The sequence below is a fragment of the Cavia porcellus genome, unplaced genomic scaffold (genome assembly GCF_034190915.1).
Source record: "Cavia porcellus strain 051 isolate PalLab524CR breed Dunkin Hartley unplaced genomic scaffold, mCavPor4.1 scaffold_15, whole genome shotgun sequence".
Lineage (NCBI taxonomy): Eukaryota > Metazoa > Chordata > Mammalia > Rodentia > Caviidae > Cavia > Cavia porcellus.
The window spans coordinates 5,286,125-5,311,735 of NW_026947498.1; the positions used below are offsets into that span (position 1 = coordinate 5,286,125).

A 25,611-nucleotide genomic window follows, 5' to 3' on the forward strand; every position below is an offset into this window, starting at 1 on the left:
CCACCTGTGGCCTCGACCCTTGCCTGAAGCATCGCTCTCGCGTGCGTGTTCCTGAGTGTGCTCTACACTGCGCGATTCTCGTGTCCCGTGCGTGGTTGCTCGTGTGCGGGTTGCGTTGCCCCGAAGTTCACGAGAACCCTGGGCACAGTGGTCGCGAGTTCCTTGCGTTCTCGTCACCCATTTCTGGGAGAGCTGACATGCGAGTCCATAGCTGATGCCCTCCGCGAGGGACAGACGGGGAGGGGACCCAGCTTGACGCGCGTCCCTCCCTCTTTCCCTCGCATCCCTGTTGAGTGCCCCCACCTCCCCGGAAGATTCGAGGCGCGCGCCTGCGCGCGCGGGATTGGGGGGGGGGCTGCTGGCGGGCCTGGCCTGCTGCAGTGTTGGCGACGTCACTGTGACTTGTCCACCTATGCTGATCTGGGCGCTAAGGATAGGGGGACCAAAGACTAAAAATTGAGCAGAGGTGTAGGTAAGTGCATATCTTTTTCCATAGGTGTCCCAGACTCCAGAAGCTGTTCATTTGCAAAACATTTTCCTACATTGTGGGGGGTCCCTGGGCAGTCGCGTTAAGTGGTTCATTGGGTGTTTTAGGGCATTCGCGTAAACCCCTCTTGATCCTACCCAACATCCTGGCAAGGGAAACAAGGTAAAAATCTTACAGATTTTTACCACTTCTTCCCTGCGAGCAGCCCTAGCTAGGACATTTTTGTTACAAGTTTCTCTTTTATCGTAACACAAATGGGATTATAAAGATATATGGGGACAAAAACTTCAAAGCTTTAGGGATTCACCCGCTACTGCTTTCCTTCAAGGATGCTTGCTTGCTTGCTTGGTGCTCAGTGGGTGCGTTTTGGTGTCTTCTGCTGAATTCCCTTATTCTTACCTTACTTTTCCTTTTTTTCCCTTCTCTTTTAATTTCTGGAATATTTTGATTATAAAACACAGATGGAGATCTAACCAATCCATGAGTTAGGTTTTACAGATACAATTGTTTTGCCAAATTTACTTCAAATCCTTAAAAAAAGAAAAAAGATTCTGGAGGTGGTCTCAGTTCCTGCCTCTCCCAGAGGCAGCCACGGTGTTCAGGTTTGGGTAAATGATTTCCTTGCATATTTTATACATTAGTGATGTGAACTTATAAACATATATAGTATTGCCAGTTTTTGAACTTTAATGGTATTAAACTATATATGTCTTTTTGCAACTTGCTTTGTTCACTCAGCATTGCATTTTGAAATTTATATATTAATAAAGCAAATGTGCTTTGTTTGGTTCACGATTTTAACTGCTGGTATAGAATTACACTGTGCATGTGACTATACCTAGTTTTACATATGCGTTCCTCTACTGATGGACTGTAAAGTTGTTTCCAGTTTTTGAGCCCTAAGAAGGGTCTCACAGTAAACGTGTACTTACCTGCTGTGCACAGGTTTGGAAGTTTCTCTAGAAGCACCCCTAGTGGCCGATCTACTGAATAGCAGAGTGTGTGCATGTTCAATTTAACCAGATGTTACAGATGCTCTGGAAGTGGTTATACCAATTTTTTACCCTCACTGTCAGTGAGGACACCATTTCCTAACATTCTTGCTAACACTTTGTGTCATGAGACTAATACTTTTGCCTTGTCTTTACTGACCAGCTTCTTTTCAACTGTAGCTTGTTGCTAAGTTTGCTGTTAGCCACCTTGGCTTCTTTCCTATCCCTGTGTCTGCCAATTGGCCCATTTCTCACAGCTACTTGGCTGTTTTTATCACATTTGAGCCTCATAAAATTAATTTCGGTGAACATTCGTATATACCAATTGTTGCCATGGTTGACATAGAGATAGGATTTCCATGATAGAGGTGTATAGCTGTATGTCTCTAGTGGCAAGTGATTAAAAGCATTTTTTGATACGATGAATGTTTTTAAAAAATCTTGTCTTTTTTTAATGTTTGATATGTTCAAAATATATGTAACAAATGTGCAAGCTGTGAAGCAAACAAAATGAACACCTATGAAATGACCAGTCAATCCAAGAATTAAAATAACCAATATTGAATATGCTCACATAAGATGTTTATCCTGAATTGTATGTTATTATTTGCATTTAAGAATAATTTTATCAGATTTTGTGTACCTCTTCCAACAATGTGTTGTGTGGTGTCTGTTTTTCTGCATAAAAATCATTCTGGATAAGGTTTTCTGGGACTTGCTTATTTCACTTGATGTTATATTTCTGTCACTGATACTGAGTAAAGACATAAACCATTAACCATCATTTGCAACTAAATAAGCTTAATGCTGAAAAATTTTAGACACGTGACAGGCATATAATTTTCAACAGCAATTTTGGTGGTTTGTGAACAGCAATGCAAGCGTTGGCATAGCACCACAGTAGCTTAAGTGGAATTGCTGGGTCACGGGGTCTGAATATACAACATCATGGAATGATTCCATGTTTTCTCGAGAGATTTTACTTTACTAGCTTATACTTTGGCCAACTATTTTTAGATGGGCAAAGTATAACAATTGTAGTTTACCTGTAACCTGTTTAACCTCTGTTATGTGATATTTTTTGATATTTGCCAGTGGCAGTTATGAAAAGATGCATCAGTTTGGTTTTAATTTGGATTTATTTGATTATTAATGATCTTGAACATCTTTTCACGTATTTATGAACCACCTGTACTTCCATAATATGAAATACCTGGCTGTGTTCTTTCATGTGTTTATTTCTGTTGAGTTGTAAAATTGATACGCTGGTGCACTGACCTTTTATATGCCTGTCTTTTCACTTTTGATGTTGTATCTTGGTGAATGGAAAGTCTTAATTTTAATGTAACCTAACTGAAACCTTTCTTGTTCTGGGCTTATGTTCTCCTGTGTTCCTTTTTAGAAGTTTTAAAATGTTTCTCATAATTCATAATTCAGAAATTCATATCCCATCCATAGTCGGTTTTGGGTATTGTGAGTAGTGCTCACCTTCATTTTAACCCCCTGTGGCTCCAGTTACCCCTGTCCTCAGTATTGGCTGGGTCCTCCAATGTGAATACCCGTATCGCCAACATTGTCTTTATCGTATTGAGTTCCTGTGTGCATGGGTCCATTTTGGCTCACCTTTCTGTATCACTTGCCATCTTCTCTATTTCTGTGTTGCTGCCCATACTGTCTTAATTATTAATGCCCTAGTTTTACCAGAAATCTTGATCTCTGGGGAGAACTTGAGTCTAGCTCTTCTTGGACCTTTGCTCTTTAAGAATCAGCTTTGTTACATGACCTGAAAAACCTTCTGGGACTTAATTGGAATTGACTGAATCGATTTTGGGGAGAATTGAAATCTATAAAGATTTTGAGCCCTCCTGTCTGAGAATATGGTATGTATTTCCACTTATTTAGGTTTTTAATATCTTTTAGTATGGTGTTACAATTTTCTCCATTGATTTTGTTTTGCTTTGCTTTGTTTTGTTTGAGACAGGCTCTCGCTATGCAGTTCGGGCTGACCTTGAGCTCACAGGGATCCTCCTTTCTCATGATTAATTGTTGCTGTAATAAATGGCAGTATAAATTGTTTTCTGGCAATTATTAGTAATTAGAAATCTAAGGAAAAATTTTCTACTTACCTTTAGCTGCCTATTGTAAGTTCTTTTTGTCAGTTTATTTTCTGGAATTCCTTTTGCTTTTCCTAAGGGGACAACAGCATCATTTTCAAATGGTGATGTCTGAATTCTTCCTTTTCAGTTACCCTCTCCTGCTCTTTATCTTAGTGTCCTGACACCCTTTTAGATTATGTTCAGCAGAAGTGATTATGGTTGCTTGTTAGAAAGTCACGCAGTGTAGTGGGCATGCAGGTTGCATTCCCAGTTTTGTTTTTAATTTTTTTTTGTTTTTTTTTTTTTGATATAAGATCCTTCTGGTTTTTTGAGACAGGGCCATGAACTCACTATGTAGCCCATGGTGGCATCCAGCTCCTGGCAGTCCTCCTGCTTCAGCCTCCAAGTGCTGGCATTACAGGTGTATGCAACCATGCCTGGCTCACACATTCTGAGTTTTAAAGGAGATGTTCCACTATTAAGAACAGTACTTGTTTTGCATTTTTGTAGCTAGAAATGTTTGCCATTTTGTCACATTTTTCTGTATCTACTGAGATTTTCTTGTGTGTGTATATGCTTTTTTTCTTCCTTCAATCATGAATTCCAATTGATGGATTTTAAAATTCTTTATTCTTTCTTAAACCCAAATTGGTTTGCTGTGTTTTTTTTCCCCACTATGTCCTGGCAATTAAACCCAGGGCCTCACGAGTATTAGGTAAGCACTTGATCACTGAGTTCTGTCCCAAGATCTTTTTATTTCTTTTTATTTTTAGGGAAGGGTCTCACTAAGTTGCCCAGGCTAGACTTACTCTAACTTGTGATCTTCCTGTCTCAGCCTCCCTAGTAGCTGTGATTGCAGGTATGCATGTTTCTTAAGGATTTGGTGGAATTTATAGGATAATTTGGATCTGATGTTTCCTTTGAGGAAGTTCAGTAGTAATTAGCAGTTCAACAGTAGTAGAACTTGACATTCTGTATTTCTTTTGGTCAGTTTTGATAAGTTGAAGAAATCATCCTTTCATCAGAAGGTTTTGTTTATGGGCATCCAGTTCAGAGTATTGTTTTAATCCCCCTCTTAATCTTTCTTTTATTTGCATGTTCCTTTTTATTATGTTCTCTTTTCTCATTTGAACAGTATTTATGGCTGACCCCTTTTTTTCTTGTAAATTCTTGCCAAAAGTTTATTTACTAATCCTGACAAAGGATTAACTTTTGACCTAGTTAGCCCTTTCTAGACAAATACTTTTTATCTGAAATTATTTTTATTTTACTGTTCTTGAGAGCTCATTTTGATACAGTTGTGGAGGTCTGCTGCCATTTATCTTTATGCTCTTTTGGAGGAAATAGTCTTTTCCTAGTAACTGCTTTGCATTTTCTCTCTTTGATGTTATATAATTTTAATTCTAAATTCAGGTGAAAATTACTTTTTACTTATCCTATTTTGGATGCTTTTTTTAAATTCTGAATTTTGTCTTTCATGATGTCTGCACCAGTCTTGAGCCCTCTATTTTGTAACTGTCGTTTCTTTGATTTTTATCTATTTTCCCCCCTGTGGAGCTTTACCTGGAGATAATATATATGTAAATATCTTTTTCTAGATTGGTTAATCTTCCTCTGCCATAGTTTTCATCTCCTTGTCTGTCATTAGCAGACTGTATAGTGTTGGATAATTTCATTAGATTTATCTTCTAGTTCACCACACATTTCTCTTCATCTGTTCCTAATCTTCCCTTTAATCTATCCTTGAAAAAAAACTTTCCACAGTATATTATTTTAACTTCCAGAAGTTCCACTTGGCCCTCTCTTCAGATATACCCTGCGTTGTTTCTAGTCTTGTGTCGCTTGCCTGTTCTTGTGAACCTGTGGCTAATCCATGGACTGTGCCAGGTGGTCTGAAGTCTCATATCCTTCGGGCACTGACAAGTATTGCTCCCTGCCTGCCCTTATCTTTCTCTTTACCTCCTGAGTGTGACCATCACAATAGGGTAACGAACTCCTGTTCTTTGTGAGTCTCTTCAGAGGAGGTGCTTTCCTTTCTGAAGCACTTGTACCATCTTTGGCTAGGAGGGAACCAGGGAGTTTTTACCTGGGCCCCCTTTACAATTCCTATGTTTTGTTTCTGGTCAGGGTTCACTGTCCTGACCCCGTCACCTTTCTGGCACTGCTGTTTGTAGCTGTTAACTGCAGGTTTAGTACCTAGCTCCAGGTTTGCTGCGGCTGCGTGGAAAGCGTGGCTCTAAGTGCCTCCTGTTCCCATGAGCTCAGCAGAACATCAGAAATATGTGTTTAAACTGAACCTGTTTTTTGGTACCAGGGACTGAGCTCATGACTGCACACTTGCAAGGCAGGCATATATGCCACGAGCTAAATCCCTAGCCCCTACCTTTTTTTTTTTTTTTTTTTTTAACATTGGTAGATTCTTTTAACATCTAGTTCACCATAACCAAAGGGATCATAAGTCATTTTTTATTGTATCGTTAATTTTTGGCAAGTCCTTTATTTTAATATTTAACTTTAGTATATTTATTTTAATTTATAGTGGAAAAAATCTTTCACATCAAATGTAAGATTTTTTTGGTGATTGCAAATTTTTTATTAAGACATTTACATGAATGAAACACGGATTTTCTAAAGGAAAATGTTAAATAACAATAAAGGTGGTAAGTAGATTACACAGTGTATCTTGTGGGTGCCTATAGAAATAAACCTGTGATCATCAAACAGTCTGAAAACTGCAGTCAGGTATGGGCATGGGGCTTTCCACTTACAGAGAAGAGGCGTAAAAGTAAACGCGGTGTTGGGGGAGGATCAGGAAGTGGTTCCTGGAATCCGTAGTGATTATTGATGAGCATTAGAGGATTACAGGGCAAGGCTTGCTGAGGACTGACAAGCAATGGGGTGGGACCGCGGTAGAAGAAGAAACAGGAGCACACAGGACTGTCCTTGTGCATAGGAGGGAGGCTGGACTTTTTTCTGCTAGTGAAGGGAAGGTACAGAATGATTTAAAGCAGCAAAATGCTGTCAGACCTGTACAGGATGCCAGGACTGAAAGCAAGCCATGAGTTAGAGGACGGGGGACTAGTTAGAGGACTAGTTCAGGAGAAAAGATGAAGGTGGAGCTAAAGAGTGAGTGGCGTTGGGCAGGAAGAGGTTTCATGTGGGGGAAATTTAGATTCTTCTAGTTTTGGTGCTGGGAATCGAACTCAGGTCCTTATGCTTGCCAGGCAGGCACTTGTGCTGCTGAGCTAGATCCCCGACCCTAAGTTTCTTAGGGGAATAGAAATGACATTCCTTAGTTGAGTAGAAGTGTTATTACCAGATTGAGGAGCCTGGGGGAGCCTCAGATTTTGCTTTTGGGTAACCAGGTGGCCTGTGAAGATGGTACTGATAAATGACATGCGGGAAGGAAAGAATGCGGTTTCCCTTTTTGTTGAAGAAAAAGTTTGCCTTTTAATTTATTGAGCCTGAGGGGACTTGTGGGACATCTTGGTTAAGGTCCAGTAGCAACTGACAGGGCAGACTAGAGGTCGAAAGATGGGGAGATGGGGGCTTGGGGTTTGGAAGTTTGGAAGCTATCATTTTCTGCAGTATCACATGGGATCATTTTAAGTAGTACATGAACAAGCTCTTGAAAATTTTTAATAGAAATTTGCTGGAATGTATACAAGTTGTATGTCATTTATAGCATGGATGTTGTCATATAGCTCAAGTGAGTGCAATGACAGGGAATAGTAAATAAAAATATGTGATTTATGGGGATGGCGGTAGTCATGGCAAAGCTGTGCCTGTGTTGAGAGTTCAGCCAGTGGTGTTCTAGGTCGTGGGTATGGGGGGAGAGAGCAGAATGCAGAGTAGGATGCTGATGCATGGGCGGTGGGGTGCACAGAGGAGACCCAGAAGGAGTGGAGAAGCAGCCGGAGGGTGGGAGGAGAGTCAGGAGGTGGCCTTTGGAGTCCATTGGAAGAGTCCTGAGGAGGAGGAAGTGGTCCCCAGCACCGAGTAAATTACAAGCTGAAAAGTGCTTTCTGGGTTTATCATTAAGGTAGGCTGTTTAGGGAGAAGCATCTTAAACAGTAGATTTTAAAACACCACCACACTAATGTGAGTCTCACTAATAGCTGGTATTTATATCCTTTGTGCCCCATAGGCTTCCGAGTGCATTACACTTCCTAACTGATAATAAGGTAGGTGCTATTATGTCCACCGGAAGTGTGAGAAAGCTGAAGCACGGAAAAGTCAGGTATCTCACGCACAATCACACAACCAGGAAACGGAAGAGTCAGGATTTGGGCCCAGGCCATTCCATGTTCTTAACCATTTTACCATGTTGCCCTACGTTGAAACAATAGAAAAAGTTTTTAAAATTACGCCAGTGTCAGCTTGGTGTGGTGGCACAGGAGAAGCTGAGGCAGGAGGATCGCTGTGAGTTCGAGGCCCACGTGTACTACAGAGCAAGATCCTGTCTCAAAAAAAAAAATAAATTGCCCCCATGTTGTAATTGCAGTCCAGTCTGATGCTGCATATGGCATGATGAACTCTGCAAGGTTGGGTGACCAGCAGTCTGCCAGTTGTTCTACAGTCAGTGCCGTGATGGGTGTGCGTGGTATGTGGGCCATGACAGTTTTTGGCTCTTTCTGTATTTATTTACAAAAAAAAGTTTGTAAGAGAAGTGAAATTTAAAAGTATGTTTCTCACTGTGACATATATTATGTGCCCTATTGGATGCCATGTTGTCTTATTTTTTCTGGTAATTCAGTTTTTGAAATGGGGTCTTGCTATGAATTCCAGATTGGCCTTGGCCTCACTGTGTAGCTATAGCCCAGACTGGCCTCAAAATTATGGAGATTCTCCTGCCTCAGCTTCCTGAGTGCTGGGATTACAGGTATTCAGTGCCATACCGCATAGGCCATTCACTTTTTTTTTTTTTTTTTGTCTTTTTCCTTTTTATCGGTACCGGGGATCGAACCCACGACTGCCTGCTTGCAAGGCAGGTGCTTATGCTACTGAGCTAAATCCCCAGCCCCCAGGCCATTCACTTTTGGAGTTAAATTCTTCAGACTCCAGAAATATCATTATGCAGAGCAGGTCAAGTTCCAGACATTACAGATAATCTATTATAGACAATCATTAATGGCCTTACTGAAGGTAGTTTCCCTTGATCAATAGAAATGGAAAGCAAATTATAGGAAAATGAAAGTGAGAATGGAGAATTCCAATGAGGGGAAAAGAAAGAAGAGTTTTGATGAGTTTAAACGTTAGCTGTGGAGGGAGACAGGGAAGGTGTGAGCTGTAGTAACCCCGGTTGTGAAAGAGAAGACGCTGTCCCAGTGGAGGACTGGAAAGCTGGTTTGCCCCGCACAGCGGCCCCAGGCCTGGCGCTGATGAGGGCACCCATGGGGGGTGGGCGCTGATCAGTGTTCCTGTTAGCGGAGGAGGGAGGCTGCAGGGCTGGGGTACTGAGTGCCTACCCTCCGTGGGGCTGGGGCACCTGTGGAATTTGGAGAGGAGAAAGGAACTTCCTGCCCGTATTCTTTTAAAGGACAGTCGGTACAGTGGCGAGGAGGAGTGTGGTGAGAGGACAGTGTTGGAGTGAAGGGATCGTGGACGCAGAGGATTGGCGTGGACTCCTCCTTTGCGTGGAGACTTTGGGCACCTCACTTCATCATGCGGGGAGAGTTTTCCTGCCTGTAGAGTAGAGGGGTGGCCAGCGGGTCTGCTGAGAATTGCCAAGGCCTCGTGCGGTGGTGCACGTGGCTCACTCGTGCAGATGGCTGGTCAGGAAGCCTGTTATCCTTTCCTCCTGACACTGCAAGGTTTTCCTGCTTTAGATTCGATGTCAGGACTGATTAAAGAAACGGATTGCTATTTTTCATGGTCTGATGGTGACCTTGCTTAGAAAACAGAAACTTGGTTTGTTCTGATTGTGAGAAATACAGTAATGATGGTACTGGCAATGGTAGGAGAAGAGAGCTGTTACTTGGACAAGAGCCAGAAGTGACAGAACGCTCCATTTTTTAGTGCTACTTAGTGTTCCTCTTCTCTGATAGCTGTAAAAATGCTCATAATTGAACTTTCCTCAGGGAAAAAACCCTGAGTCTGAAACTCTAGCCCTAGTTTCCCTTTCAAAGTATTTTTAAAATGTGTCTTCTGAGAACATGAGAATCTTCTCCCTGGTGGTTTAGCAGTGGTGGTTTGTGGTAGTCAGGAGAGTGCTAGAGGCAGGGGTGGTTAGGAGAGTGCAGGTCTGAATGTGGCCATGGGGAGTGGAGAGACCACTGATGCAGCCTGGACCACTGTGGTCCTGCCCCCTCACCCAGGTGGAGATGCACTGAGAGTTGCTTAGGCTGGAAAAGGAATTTAGGAGTGTTTTCTCAGTGGGGTCAAGGTTTAGTTCAGGCCAGGAGTTTGAGAATGCAGTTTATGTACAAATAAAATGGTATACTTCATGGGCCACAGAAAAGTTGGTAAGTAAGTAAGTACATCAGTGGGAAAATGTCTTTATGGTCAGGCACACTTAGGATGAACTGTATGCTAGGCACTTACAGAATAAGTAACATTCTCAAAATTATCTTTCCCTAAAACTGTATGCAGATATATTCAGAGTAGAGATGGTGATTGTATGAACCTAAAGAGATGAAGATAGATTAAACTATTTGGATGGAGGAAGAAGTACAGCAGATTGGGGAGCAGAATCTCGCAGAGCTTGGAGTTCTGATTGGAGTTCCTCCTTGAAGGTTCCAGGTTTTTCTAATGTAACAGAAGCCAGGGAGACTGCTGCTTACAGCATCTTTGATGAATTAATTACTGATTTGAGTATTGTCTCCTTAGGATTGTGGACCATGGACAGTTTTACTGAGGGAGACCTCACTGTGGCAGATTATGCCTTGTTAGAGGATTGCCCTGACGAGGATGAGTGTGCCTTTGCTCCTGAATTTATGATGGAAAATTATGTTCCCATGACTCAGCTTTACTGTGATGAAGTGGTAAGTAATTTGTTACATTTTACTTTAAACATGATGTTTGTGTCAGTGAGTGTTCACTACAGAGACAGATTTAATACACACACACACACACACACACACACACACACAAAAACACGGATTTATAAGGCAGCCTTACAGTGACCGCCTGCAGAGTCAGGTGTAGAAGAGCTGTCTGTGCACTAGAAATCTAAAAAGATTCATTCGACAGTCGAAGGCTTGGTGCTCACTGCAAATCCTGTACAAGTCGGTATCAGGAAGCTGGAGGGTCTGCACTGGAATCTGTCCAAGGCACAGGTAAAGACCAGAGTTGCTGCGAATGAAGAGTGTAAACCTTCTATCTTTTGCCGTTTTTATTCCATTCAGGATACAAACCTGTTGGTTGGTGCTGCTCACACCTAGGCTGGGTCTTCTGTCTTCAGTAAATCCATTTGGCCACACCTAGAACCATGCTTGTGCATCAGCTGCGAGTGTCTTACTCAAGTTGACACAACAGTTAAATAGCATAATCCATGCCCTGTGAATTCAAGAAACAGAGATGTTTCCTTAAACCGTAGTGGTCTCCAGGTCTAAAGGCGGGTTCTTAATGATGCTAGCATAGTACAGCCTTCCCGTGTACAAATGGAACTGCACTCAGGCAAGTTTTCTTTGGGTAGTGCTTACTCCTAGCATTTTATAACTTAAACATTATAAAACAGGCTTAATAATACTTAAGAACCCATATTAAGTCTGTCAGTATTATACAGAAAGTGTATTAGAACTATTATAACTACAATGCTTGTTTCTATAACTCATCACAGGATTGTAGCTGGTACTTTTAGTTACCTTCCTCTATTACCAATGCTGTATTCCCTTGGCTTTCAGCAAGCCCCTCAGTGGATCTAGGTTTTTTCCCTAGTAGGGTGACCCATACCTTCATTAATGGAGGTAATGGACCATTTGTCATCCTGTCTGGACTGGGTTACTGTAGTTTCTGATTGATCTATTATTAACAAGGCATGGTAATTCTTAGAAGCTCCCTAAGGGATCTCTTGAGCCTCAAGTATATTCTTCCTTTCCTCCATTGTACAGTAATAGTTCAGTTTCCTATTGATAGGCCAGGTCAGTCACCACTGCCCACACCATCACTGTTTTTTTTAGCTTGTTTCCTCAGAGGCATGAGTTGTCCAAAAATGACCAAGGGGAAGTTTTAGCTTCCAGTTCAGTGGAATCATTGTTGTGTTTCCCACTCTGGGACTAAGATATCAAGGCCAGCAGAGGATAAGATTATGGGAACAGGAAGCAAAAATTTTGTCTGTGGATCACTTGGGGTAATGATAAGTGGTCCTATTTCCACTTCTGCCCCTTGATTCCTGGATCCATGAATGCTGGTTGTGGATGCTGATTCAAAGTATATTCAGCCTTTTGAAGAAACTTGCCCCAGCCATGCTATTGCTATTGCTATAACTGCATCTTCAAAAGGCCATTCAATCTTTTGGTCAATTTAGCTGCTTCTGGGTGGTGAGGTACATGGTAAAACCAGTGAATTCTGTGAGCATGAGCCTTACTTCTTTGGCTGTTAAGTGTGTTCCTTGGCTAGAGGCAGTGCTGAGTGTGAAATTCTATGATGGTGGGTAAAACATTCTATCATTTCACAGGTAGTAGTTTTGGCAGAGGTATCACATGTAGGTAAGGCACACCCATACCCAGAATAAATGTCTATGACAGTATAGATGTCTTGGTTACTTTTCTTTTGTTGCTGGGACAAAATACCTGATACCTAAAGTTAAAAGAGGAAGGCTCACAGTTTGTGGAGGTTTCAGTCCGTAATCAGCTGGCACCAAGGCAGGGTGGCTCATGGCAAAGGGTAACAGTTCATGGTGGCAGAAGACAGCAAAAGCACAAGTGCAAAAAGGGGCAAAAGGGAGAGAGGAGATTCTTTCTGTTCCTTATAATGTATGTAGACTACCCTCTCCAGGGGCTGTAGCACTCACACCCATAATTACAACACTGGACCATGAATCAAACATAAACTGTATAAAACTGCCTCTGAAAAGTGTGTCCATGACTGCATGAGGCTTTAGGGGAACATCCAGACACAAACCATAACATTCTGTCCCTAGCCTCCCAAAGACTCCTGCACATCTCTTTATTCAAAAGGCATTTTAGTCCATCTCTAAGAGTTGCCAAAGTGTTAACAGTTGTAGCATTGCTAAAAAGTCCAACTCCAAAGTCTCCTCTGAGGTCTAAGGCAAATTCTTGGCTGTTAATCCTGGGACAGATGAAAAGTTAAATACTTAAAACATTCAGTGGCACAGGATAAATATTCCTATTCCAAAAGATACAAACAAGGATACAAAGAATTGGGACCAAATCAACTTCAAAAATCCAGCAGGGCACATATTAAGACCTGTAGTTCTACATGCAGCATCTGAGGCAGTGTGGCAAGATGTGAGCTCCAAAGGGCTTGGTTGCCTCTGCCCCTACAGCACTTCTGGTGGCTGTAGCTCTTGTAGCTCTCATGGCTTCTCTTGTGGGCTTGCTTTTCTCCCTCCTTGCAAATTTCCTTAGAGGCTCCACTTTTCTGGCTTTTCCAAACTTCTGGGGTCTCTGCTACACCTTTGGCTGTATCTTCACAGCATCACACGCTTGTCTATCAGGGGCTCACTGCCTGGCCTCCCAAGCCTTCTGAAATTGAGGTAGAAGCCTTTTTAATCTTTTTTTTTTTTTTGCCATATTAATCTTTTAAATCTTGCTTTCTACATGCACCTAAAACCAGCGCCATGTGAATGAGGTCAAGGTCTGCTGCCAGCTAAGCAGTAGCCAGGTTTCCTTCTCTCTTGGCTGTAAAGTCGAGTCCCTGGATTGCTGGGCACTCTGAACCTGATTCTGAGGAACAGATTCTCTATGCCACCACCAGTCTAGAACCTAGTGTGGCCACTGTCATTTGGAACCTGGTGTGGCTGCCGCCACCCTTCTGGAACATAGTGTGGCTGTCACTGTTTTGGGACATGGTGCTGTGTGGCTTTTTTTTTCAAAGCAAAGTAGAAACTTTTGCAGTTTTGAGGCTGCAAAGGGTGGAGACTTGCTGCTGCTTATGATGCCATCAGGCCATCTTTTCTGTTCTCCTGTTCCTTCTCAGCAGTAGAGTTCTCCTCAGCTCTATCTTCATAGTCTACAACTTTACTGGAGCTTTCTTTCTGGGCAAACTCACATTTTAAATATCCTGGTGGGCTCTTTGCTCTTGATTTACAACATAAATGTGGCTAAAAGCTCCCAGCCTTGAAATTTTTTCTGCCAGATTAATTAGTCCACTGCCCTTAATCTCAGTCCCAGACAAAAATCTATGGAAATCAGTAAAATGCAGACAAACTTTTTGCCAAGTTATAGCACACATTCTGTATAGTCCAGCAACCAATGCAGTCCTTCTTCCTAGCAGAAACTTCCCAAGCCTGCACTTAACTGGCCAGGTTTTATATCGTCTTTCTGGTCTTATGAGCTATGACCAGAATCCCCCATACAGAACAGCCTAAGGCATTTCTGCTCTGCTATTCCAACCACATCTCCAAATCTTTACAAATTCTTTTCATAAGCCATTTCCAAAGGTTCTTGAACCATGTGATTGGGTATTGTCACAGCAGTGACCCCACTCCTGGTACCAAATTCTACTTTGGTTACTTTTCTCTCATTGCTGGGACAAAATATCTGATACCCAAAGTTAAAAGAGGAAGACTCACAGTTTGTGGAGGTTTCAGTCCATAATCAGCTGGCACCAAGCAGGTTGACTCATGACAGAGGGCAACAGTTCATGATGGCAGAAGACAGCAAAAGCTACAAGAGCAAAAAGGGGCAAAATGAAGAGAGGAGATTCTTTCTGTCCCTTACAATGTATGTAGACTACCCACTCCAGGGGGGTGTAGCACTCACACCCATAATCCTAGTATTAGACCATGAAGCAAACATAAATTGTATAATCCTGCCTCTGAAAAGTGCTTCCATTACTGCATGAGGCTTTGGCGGGACATCCAGACACAAGTCATAACAAAGGACAAAGTGCTGTCTTTTCCATGATGAAAGCAGTGCAATGTAATCATCCTGCCCCCAGGTCACAGGTTGGTCATCTTGGGGAATGGTGTTATACCAGGGACCGATTGTTGATCTCTGCTGTCAGCATATTGGACATTAGGCAGTGGCCGAAGCCAGATCAGCCTGGTGGGAGGGAGTCTGTAATGCTGAGCTCATGCATAGCCTCCATCCCTACCACCATGGCCACTCTGTTCATGAGCCCATTGGGAGTGACAGGTGGTCATCCTAATCCTCTTGATTGTTGAAGTCTTCTTCTGCTGAGGTCCCTTTTGGTAAGCATTTACATGGCGTATGAATATCTCCTAAATCCCTTGTCTTTATGGAGAGGTTTATTCATGGTTCTCTTCCCCAGATACCTTTGTGTCCTGTTTTCCAGTCGTGTTCCTTCCAAGTTCCTTACCATCCTGCCAGACTATTGGCCCATGAATGAGTATATGGTCACACATTTGGCCATTTTTTTCTTCCAGATACAATGTGCTAACAGGTACACTGTCTGAAGTTCTGCCCACTGAAGATTTTCCTTCTTCACTGTCCTCGGGGATGTCCTGGAAAGGGCTATAATGCTGTAGTTGTCTACTTGGGGATGGTGCCTGCATATAATGTGGAACCATTCTGAATACAAGGCTCTGGCCTTCTCTTCCTCTGACAGCTGATCATGCAGGCTGTAGGTGCATGCTGGGAGACAGAGGCAATATAGCAGAAATAGCAACCATGGACATCTGGACAAATTCTTCATGTAACTCGTGCCCTCTGGACCTTTCCTGGCTCAGTTAGATATATACCACTTCCATTTAATGGTAGACTATTGTCTGTGCACATCCATCTATCTTTATGATGTGATGAATCAGATAATTCCCAGCTTATGATGGGCAATGCAGGTTGCATGTAGACCTGAGTCCTCTGGTCAAGTGTTCAGTTTCCACTAAGACCCCGTAGCAGGCCAGGATCCGTTTTTCAAAGGGGTTATCTTCAGACTATGGCAGAGCCTTGCTCCAGAATCCTGAAGGCCTCTGCTGTGATTGACTGTGACAGTGGGTGCCTGTGAGAGTCCAGACGTGTCCTACCTGCCACTGACACTTCAATACCATTGGATCTGCTGGGTCATGTCCCCAGTGGGAGAGCAACCAGCACAGCAGCCTGGACCTGTTGCAGAGCCTTCTCTTGTTCTGGACCCCGCTCAAAACTAGTAGCTTTCTGAGTCACTCAGTAACTGGACTGACATAAGGCACCTGAGTGAGGAATTATTATCTCCAAAATCCAAATCGGCTGACTAGGCAGTACACCTCTTTTTTGGTCATAGGGGAAGCCAGATGCAACAGCTTATCTTTTACCTTAGAAGGAATATTCTACGTGCCCCACACCACCAGACTCCTAGAAACTTCACTGAGGTAGGGGGACCTGGAATTTTTGTTGGATTTCCCATCCATGGGCTCTCAAATGGTTCACTAACACATCCAGAGTGGTTGCTCGCTTTTGCTCACTAGCCTCAGCCAGCATAACATCATCAATCTAAAGGAACAGTGTGCCAAATGTTTGGGAACCAAAATGTTCTTACACGGAGGAACTACTATACCAGGAGGCAAGGAGACCATCTGGTACCACAGCTGCAATTGGCGTTACCACTTGATTCAGCTGACGGTAATCCACCGTCGTCTCCAAGACCCACCTTCCTTCTGCACAGGCCACATGGGAGAATTAAATGGAGATGTGGGAACCACTGCTGCATCCTTCAGGGCGCTACTCTCTGCAGTCTGCTAGGGACGTGATACTGTCTTGGGTTTACGACAACTGATGGTTTCCATTTCACCTTCTCAAGTATAATAGCTCTCACACTACAGGTTAAGGAACCAATGTGAGAATTCTGCCACACTGTGTATCCCCATTATGAATTTTAGAACAGGGGAAGTGACTACAGGATGGAATTGAGGGCCTACATTACTGCACCCATTACTTGACTCATTGCTAAGTCAGACCTTTGCCAAAACTGCATTGATCACCTGACCTCCGTGTGCCCCTCCTCTTACTGGAGAGCCGTAATGATGTTGTGGACCTTCTGGAGTCAGTGTTAGTTCAGAACCAGTGTCCAGGAGTCTCTGAAATGTCTGCTTATTTACCTTCCGCCAATGTATGGTTACCCTTGTAAAAGGCCAGTAGTCCCTTCAGGAAGGATAGGAAGAAGATTGGGTGTAAAACTTTGGGTGGTGCCCCAGGGTGCTTTCTCAAGTATTCCCCTTTATTCATTTGGGTGGGTGCCTGTGAGAGTCCAGACGGGTTCTGTAAACTGGCTGAAATTTGGGCACTGGTTGTTGATTTTCTTTTCTGTCCTTTTGAGACAGGGTTTCACTATGTAGTTCAGGCTGGCTTTGAGTTCTCTTTGTAGCCCAGGCTGGTCTCAAACTCAGCGATTCTCTTGCCTCAGCCTCCCAAGTGTTGGGATTATAGACGTGTGCCACCATGCCTGGCGATTCTTTGTTACTATGATTTGAAGTAGGTTTCTGTTCATTTCCCCTTAAATTTTTTTGATAATATAAATCTAGCAAAATTGAGTAGTCTTCCTATCTATTTCACTTTGGGAACACCATGGCTAATCAGCTAACACCATAGGTCTGTGTGTGCTTGACCACACAGGATCACACCTGTTTCCACAGCCAGTTTTGCTATGCTCTGATCTTCTGTCTGTTTGTCCAGATATGCTAAGAGTAACCAGCTGGCACCAGTCTAGTTCCTATTGTGCCAAAAATATTCAAAAGTATCATGTATGGAATAACTAAATTTCTTGTGTAAGTGGTGAATTAGGGTAATCAAATGCATCTACATTGTGTATTCAAGCAGTTCACACCAAAGTCTATCAGTATTCCTCACATTATCAGGAGATACCATGGCATTGTTAGCCATCACCAAATTAGAGAACCATGTCTGTGAGCCGTTACATCTATTTAAAAATTGCATCTTTGTAGTTCTATTTCTCTAGAGCCACTCCCAGTACCAAAATATGAATCAGTGCTCACTAGAGATACAGGTTTAGTTAATAGAAGTTGGCTTTCAAGGCAGGCTTACAGTGGCCATCTGCAGAGTCAGGTGTGGAAGAGTGCAGAAGGGTGTGCATGGCAGAGAGCTGAAGGGTCCTGTTAAAAGTGAAAGGCCCTGAGCTCACGGTAGGGCCCCATGCAAATCAGTATCAGGAAGCTTAAGGGTCTGCACCAGAAGCCAGGAGGCGAATGGACAAGCCAAAGACGGACTGGAGCCCTCCCCTGAAGAGATAAGTGAGCCTTCTGCCTTCTCTCCCGTTTTTACTGTATCCAGGCTTCAAGCCTGGTTGGTACCACTGACGCCCAGGCTGGGTCTTCTGTCTTCAGTGATTCTATTCAGCCACACTCAGAGCCATGCTAATCCAATTAGTTGTGTGTTTCTTACTCAAGTTGACTCAACAGTTAACTATCACAGAATCTTAAAGGCTTTCTGCTTTAGGGGGCTCTGAATGCAGTGATGCTTTTGGCACATGGGTTTTGACAGGACGCTCACATGAGTTTGAAGAGGTGATTTCAGAAGAGAAAATAAACAGCACTTCAGTAATAATATTAATATCAGAGAACACATAATGGCAATATGTGGTGTTCTTTTTTTTTCTTATTTTGGAGGGGGGATATGTGTTCTTAGAAAAGCTTTTGGGATGCTTATAGAAGAAACAAGCTCAGAGGAAGCACTGAAAAAGCTCATCAATTAAGGCTTATTGGCTAACTATGTGTTCAGATGTTTACGTAAATGAGCACCAAAAAAATTTTAGTTTCTTTCTGCTGAGCTCTAGATTAAAAATCAAGCATTGTATTTTTACATTTTACCAGATATCAAATAAAAATAATTTTTTTCTTTTTAGGGTACACAGTATAAAGATTATGCTCAAACAGAGACCAATTTAGGTGAGTATATTATTATTATAATGTGACTTTATTGACAGACTATAAGGGGAGGTCCATCCCTCTAGTCAGATCAACATAGATATACACTTCTTAAAAATGTGTTCTTACTATTTTTTTCACTAAAATTTTTTTAATCCTGCACAGTCTCCTAAATGATGTTACTTGGTACATATACAGACAATCGAATGATCCTTTTTTTTTTTTTGAGAGAAGGTTTCATTATGACATTCAGGCTGGCCTTGAACTCATATTGTAGTGTTGTAGCTCAGGCTGGCCTCAAACTTGCACCAGTCCTCCTGCCTCGGCTTCCCCAGTGCTGGGATTATAGGTGTGCACCAGCACACCTGACTCCAGTGGTATTTTTTATTTATACTCTAATTTGAAAAGCAAAATGTAGAGAATTGGACTGAATTCCTAACAAGTTTTTGAAAATTATTTCATTCCCCCCAAAGTCTGATATTTTATTTTTTCAATCAGATTTTATTGGTGCATATACATAAAGATCACATTCATCATAGAGAATTTATACCTGTACATGATGTAACTTTTCCCTCCACTGCTCTACCTTCTCCATATACAAAAACTTTGTTTCCATAAAACCTGTCTTTGCTAAAGTACAATTTTAGCCAACATTTAAATATTCTTAGTATCTAACTGGCTAAAATATCTCATTTCTTGCCTTTTCTTATCCTTTTACCATTTCTCTATTTTTGGTTTAATTTTCTTGGTGGTACTGGGGATTGGACTCAGAGCCTTGTGCATGCTGGACAAGTACTCTACCCCTGAGCCATATACCCCAGCCCATCTCACCAGTTCTCTTTTAATAGTGTTCATTTATTCAGTGATGAGGTACCAAGACTAATACTAAACTTTTTAAAATTTTTTTTAAGAATTTGACATCTGCAATATATGGTGTAGTAAACCTGTTTCTGACCTGCACGATAACTGTGATGCCATTAAAATATATATCTTCTGGCCACTTCTTTTTAAACATCAGCATGCTTCTGTAATACCAAGATTTCATCCATGTGTGGAACCCAGGTATGTTATCTACATTATTCTCTTAAATAAACTGCAATAAGTGTTTAACATGGCGCTAAGAAATGTCCCATACGAGGAAGGTTTATGCCTTGTTCCTACCTACTGTTCAGTTTTATTTTTGTTTAATTGGGTAGAAAAATAAATGCTTGGGTTTTTAAATATAAGTGAATATTACACTGAATACATTCTGAATAATATTAAATTTTGGCTTAACACCGAGCCAGGAGGTATGTCCCCTTATAAATATCAGTATTGTAGTACAAGAAAGAGAAAAAGATACACTATTTGGTATATTCAATAGCAGAACACACTTTTATCATAAAGGGGCATGACCATGGGTATGGCAAACCTACATTTATTCTTTAGAATATTTGTATAGATAAATGTATTTATTTATTTAGAGACAGGGTCTCATTGTATAGCGCAGTTTGGCCTTGAACTCATGGAAGTCCTCCTCCCTCAGCTTCCTGAGCGCTGGGATTATAGGCATGCACCACCACATCCAGCTTGATGAATTATTACTTTTAATTCCATGAGTTTTGATCCAGGTGTGGTGGCTCATGCCCATAATCCCAGCACTCAGGAGGCTGAGGCAGGAAGATCGTTGCAAGTTCGAGACCAGCCTGGGCTGCAAAGTGAGCTCAAGGCCAGCCTGAACTGCATAGTGAGACCTTCTCTCAAAAAGACAAAAAAATAAAAAAATAAAAATTCTATGAGTTTTATTATATTAAACAATGAATGCTTAATAGGAAAAAATATTTAAAAATAAAGTATTGCAATTTAATGTTTATTGTTTATAATAAAGCATCAAAATTTTCAACATTGACTTGTTTTTGGTGTGCAAAGTCTAAAAGAGAATAATGGAAATAAATTCCTATATGAACTACAATGAAAATACCACCAGCACTCTACAAAAAAAAATCTTTACTTCAGTTATCACACCTAAGGCAATCTGCACACATGACAGGCCATTCCATACATGTGTGTCACTTACATGGACAGCATGTGTGTTTTGCTTTCCTAGTCTTTTTGTGAGATAGACTTGACATATCACTAGTCTTGTTATCCATACCAGGGATCAAACTCACGATCACACACTTGCAAGGCAAGGGCTTATGCCGCTGAGCTAAATGCCCAGCCCCTCACTAGTCTTGTTTTGTCAGAAGGTTCTTGTATTATGTAATGCGTATTTAACAAGAACATAAAATATCAATTAAAAAGTATTGTTTTTTTAAAACAAAGTATTCTTAATATGTATTGTATGTTTAGAATAAACATTGTTTTCACGTCAGCTGTGTACTTGCTCATAAAACCTAGTAGATGACATTAGAAATTAATTCCTCTATGAACTACAATGAAAATACCAATAGGACTCTATAAAACAAATCTGTATTTCAGTTGTCACACCTACACAAGAAAAAAGGATGTCAATATAATAAAATATCAAGCATAGAGTGCTTAGAATAGGTGTCAACACGTTTGCATCATCTGTGCACTTTTTTAGAAAATATGAGATAGCATCCGAAATAAAAGCCTGTGTGAAGTACAGTGTAACACAAAAGTGCACCACAGAAATAATCTTTGCACCAGAGTATTTAGCTCAGCAGCATATGCCTGCCTTGCAAGCATGGTCATGAGTTCGATCCTCAGTACAGAAAGAGAGAAAGAGACAGAGACAGAGAGAGAGAGAGAGAGAGAGAGAGAGAGAGAGAGAGAGAAAGGAAGGAAGGAAGGAAGGAAGGAAGAAAGAAAGAAAGAAAGAACAAAAGAAAGAAAGAAAAAAGAAAGAAAAGAAAAGAACCTTTGCTTCAGCTGTCACATCCAAGGCAGTCTTCACACATGACAACTGCGTGTTCTGTGCTTGCTTACACTGATAGCTTGTGTGCTTAGCTTTCCTATGCAACAGCCCATTCTTGTCACTTTTCTTCCTGTTTTGTCAGGTGCTTCCTACTATGTTCTATGACATGTACTTAGCAGGGAAATAAGATGTCAGATAAAGTATCAAGTGTGTAATGAAGGCTTAGACTAGACATTAACTCACCTCAGCTGTGTACTTGATTACAAAACCTAAGAGATAACATCAGAAATAAAAACCTTTGTGAACTACAATGAAAATACCAATAGAACTCTACAACAAAAATAACCTTCACACATAAAATTGCATGTTCCATACACAGGTATCACTTGCACTGATAGAACATGTGTTTTTTTTTTTTTTTCCTGTCTTTTCTTGTAGGGCACAGTTTACATCTTTTTGGTTTTCCTGTTGTCATAGGTAGGTAGGGCTTTGGGATACTGCCCCTACCTGTTCACCTGTCAGCTCACTGCTGTGGTCCATAGTTTTTTTTTTTTTTTGCATGTGTAATTCCCTGGGCAGAAACATTGTGTCTTTCCTCTACTGTAAATGATCTCTTATGAGTTCCTGTCCTGGTCCTGTAAGAAAATTTCTTCATGATAGTCTGCACTTGTTATTTTCTTGTAAACTATCAATCTATTTATTTATGCCACGTATTTAGGATCAAGTAAAATACAATTACTGACCAATGCTTTGTGTTTCGAGTGACGTCATAGTTTCTGAGTAACTCATTAACATAATCTACTCTGTCTTGGGTTTGTGACGTCATAGTTTCTGAGTAACTCATTAACATAATCTACTCTGTCTTGGGTTTGTTGTAGAAAGTTACCACCTCAGGCTTCTGTTTTGTCGAGGTTTCCCTTTCAATATTTCCATCATTGTGCAATGTTAAACATCAGCACCACTTTGGGTTTTTTTTTTTTTTTTGCTATATGCAAGGCCAGTGTAAATCTTTCTGAAATCCAGAGATTGTACTATACAGTTCTGTTTTGAAATCATAGCATTTCATTTGGAATTTCTGCTTTGTTCCTGCATATAGTTCCTATGCTGGTTAACCTGTGCTCTGATAACAAATGTAACATCAGTTGAAAACCACTAAACCAATTGTTGAATGTCACAATCTGATTTGGAAGATGAGAGCAACAAGTTTGCTCACAGTATCATTTGGTTTATTATTGTATGAATAAGGACCTGATGGCCCAGTTCCAGAATAAATTTCTAAGTTGAAAGGTTAGGCTTTGCATTTATAAAGGCATACATTGTTATGCTATATTTTAACCCATTTCTCTTCCATCAGTCTTTTACATTCCTGTGATTACCATAAGAAATCCCTGCTAAGTACAGCAGACCAGTGAATGCTTTCAGGTTAGCTAGTGAGATGTCATGATACATTTTTTAATTTGGCCATTGGTGCATACAGAATGTTTTACTTGTATCTCAGCCTTTGTGAATTTAACATAATCTTGTAGCATTTCATATGTTACAATTTCCAACATTGAATGGCATTGCTAGCATTCTATCTAATACATTTCACCTCTGCCAAGATCCTTACTATATTTTTGAGCCAAATTCTAACATTGGATCATTCCATTTGGTTGCATGGCCATTTTGCAACATTTCAACCAATCAAGTATGTATTCATGGCTGTTTTCTTCATCATCTGAATCAAGGAGGTTTGCCTTCTCTGTGTCTGTACCAGTTGATTCGTGCTCCATTTCACTGTCAAAGCAACATCAAGAGTCATCTTCATGCACCCACACCACTCTTGTGTTATGAAAACATGTTTGTTTGTTTGTTTGTTTGCTACCAGGGGTCGAACCGATAACCTTTTACTTGCCAGGCAGGTGCTTAGGCCACTGAGCTAAATCCCTAGTGAAAACATGTATTTTACTATAGTGGGTCATCTTTATCATCCATGCATGAGTGCTCTGATGATTCACATTTGAGCTGTTCCAAAACTTGCAAATCTGGCTTTTCAATGCCATTGTACTGAATTGGGCTATTTCTACCAGGAAAAATCAAAATAAAACTTTTAAAAAACAAACCCGAGAGTGCTGTGGATTTATTATACTCCCTGTGATGCAAGGTAAATATACACAAAAAACTGTTCCATGGAGCATCACGTGGGTGTAAGACCTGGTTTGACACATTTGCACATACCTTTTGTCACACCAAACAAATAAACACAAAGATTGCTTCCTGTGTCCCTCAGGGAAAGGTAACAAGATGCACAGCTGACTGTTATAAATAAAAATTTACAGTAGAAAACAGGAATATTTTTGTGGGACCCACTTTTATGCTCTGAGGGTAATACACAGCTAACATTGTAACAGTGAAGAAGAAAGAACTTAATGTTTTAAAGATAGTTTTCATTACTGAGTAATGTAGTTAAGCATAAAGTTCAGTGATTTCGTATATGTGAGAACCTAATCTTTTAAAAAATAAATTTGTCTTTAAGCAATTCTCATGCTTCTGAGATAAGTTTGAGGAAATTACAATGTCTTGAGTTGATGGAAGATATTGTGGATTTGGCAAAGAAAGTTTCGGTAAGTGGTAAAATACATGCTTCTTCCACCCACATATAAAAAAAATGGTGTTTGGCCTATATTACTAATTTATAGCAGTTGACATATAGTGGCTTTATGTTTGTAAAGCTGACATTATTCTGGTATCCATTGGTGTTCCCCACATTGAGGTAATTGGGTACATAGCTGATGTTGTGGTTCTGAGGTCCCGTGTTGGGGACCGGGACTGCTTCTCATCATTAAAGGATAGAAATTGAATTTATTACAAATTAAAGTGGGCATTGGTTTGTAGAAACCTTTGTAACAGGTTCTGAAAGTGGTAGGCTCTGTCTTTTGATGGAAAAGTACGCGGTCATCCACAAATACTTTGTCTTCGGGGTAAAATTTATTAGGGTAGATTTGAGAAAATATCTTTCTGCTGTGTTGAGAATCTTTGCATTTGTGCATATGTGTATTCTTAAAAACCACTTGATAATATTTCTTGTTTCAGTTAGTTAAGGAGCCAAGTACTGTTTGTGAGACTATTTGATTCACACTTAGGTGTTAGCAAGAACATTTTGGTATTTATTTTCTGCTAATGATTCTTTGCAATAGCATACCAACCAGTGTACCTTTATAAAAGGCTTAGGTGTAGTTAATCTTAAAAATTATGTATCAGGGGCTGGGGATTTAGCTCAGCGGCATAAGCGCCTGCCTTGCAAGCAGGCAGTCGTGAGTTCGATCCCTGGTACCGATAAAAACGAAAAAGGCAAAAAAAAAAAAAAAAATTATGTATCTACAAGTTACACAAAATCATTTTATTACCAGAATCCTTTGGAAGACTTTCTGAGTTCTTGTTTTGGGGTTTGTGTCTATGAAATGATCATTGTTTACTCCTGTGTACATACAGTCATGCAGTTGGGCCTTGTTTAAAAATAGGGACACAGTCTAAGGAATGCATCATTTTCTGTTTCATCACTGTGTGAAAGTCACAGAGTTTGAATCCTAGATGGGGTGGGATAGGTCAGTTATTTGATTTGCTCTCTTGATGCAGTCAAGGGACACAGGAAACACAAGTTGTGAGACTCCATAACATTCCATATTGTTTCATAGTTTTTAAAAACAAGTACACTCTAAAATGGCAATTAAGAGTATAGTTTAATAAATGCATATACCATTTATTATGATTGTCAAGTATGAACTTTACAAAGTTGAACATTATATATATATATATATATATATATATATATATATATTTTTTTTTTTTTTTTTTTTTTTTGGTACTGGGGATAGAACTCATGGCCTTACACTTGCCAGGCAGGCACTTAAGCCACTGAGCTAAATCTCTGGCCTACACACTATACTTTTATGTGGCTGGCAGTGCACTAAATTTTACATCACGAACTCAGGAACAGTGCATGGCATTGCGCTGTGATGTCAGCACAGCCTCAGTGCTGTACAGTAGGAGTTTTTTATCTTTGTTATGCAATCTCACAGGGTTGCTGCCCTATTTGTGGTTCACTAGTTAAAATGTCATTATGCTGGAAATAAACCTAAAATAAAGCGTTTGTTTTTTTTTTTTTTCATTAGAATATTCAGGTATAGGGCTGGGATGTAGCTCAGTGGCACAGCACCTGCCTGACAGGCGCAAGGCCCTGAGTTTGAGTCCTGATA

General features: G+C 40.8%; 1 protein-coding gene across 6 annotated transcripts in view; it reads left to right on the forward strand.

The window, feature by feature from the left end:
• Ttc3 (tetratricopeptide repeat domain 3) overlaps window positions 1–25,611 on the forward strand; it is a 130,455-nt gene that overhangs the window by 19,407 nt on the left and 85,437 nt on the right. For 5 of the 6 annotated variants that reach the window (XM_063224500.1, XM_063224496.1, XM_063224497.1 and 2 more), the window contains exons 2-5: window positions 10,404–10,558; window positions 18,495–18,537; window positions 19,428–19,578; window positions 23,892–23,979. The exons of the other annotated variant lie outside the window; for it this stretch is intronic. In XM_063224500.1, coding sequence (XP_063080570.1) covers window positions 10,415–10,558; window positions 18,495–18,537; window positions 19,428–19,578; window positions 23,892–23,979 — 426 coding nt within the window. In that variant the 5' untranslated portion in view covers window positions 10,404–10,414. The remainder of the gene's footprint in view (window positions 1–10,403; window positions 10,559–18,494; window positions 18,538–19,427; window positions 19,579–23,891; window positions 23,980–25,611) is intronic. 6 annotated transcript variants of the gene reach the window in all.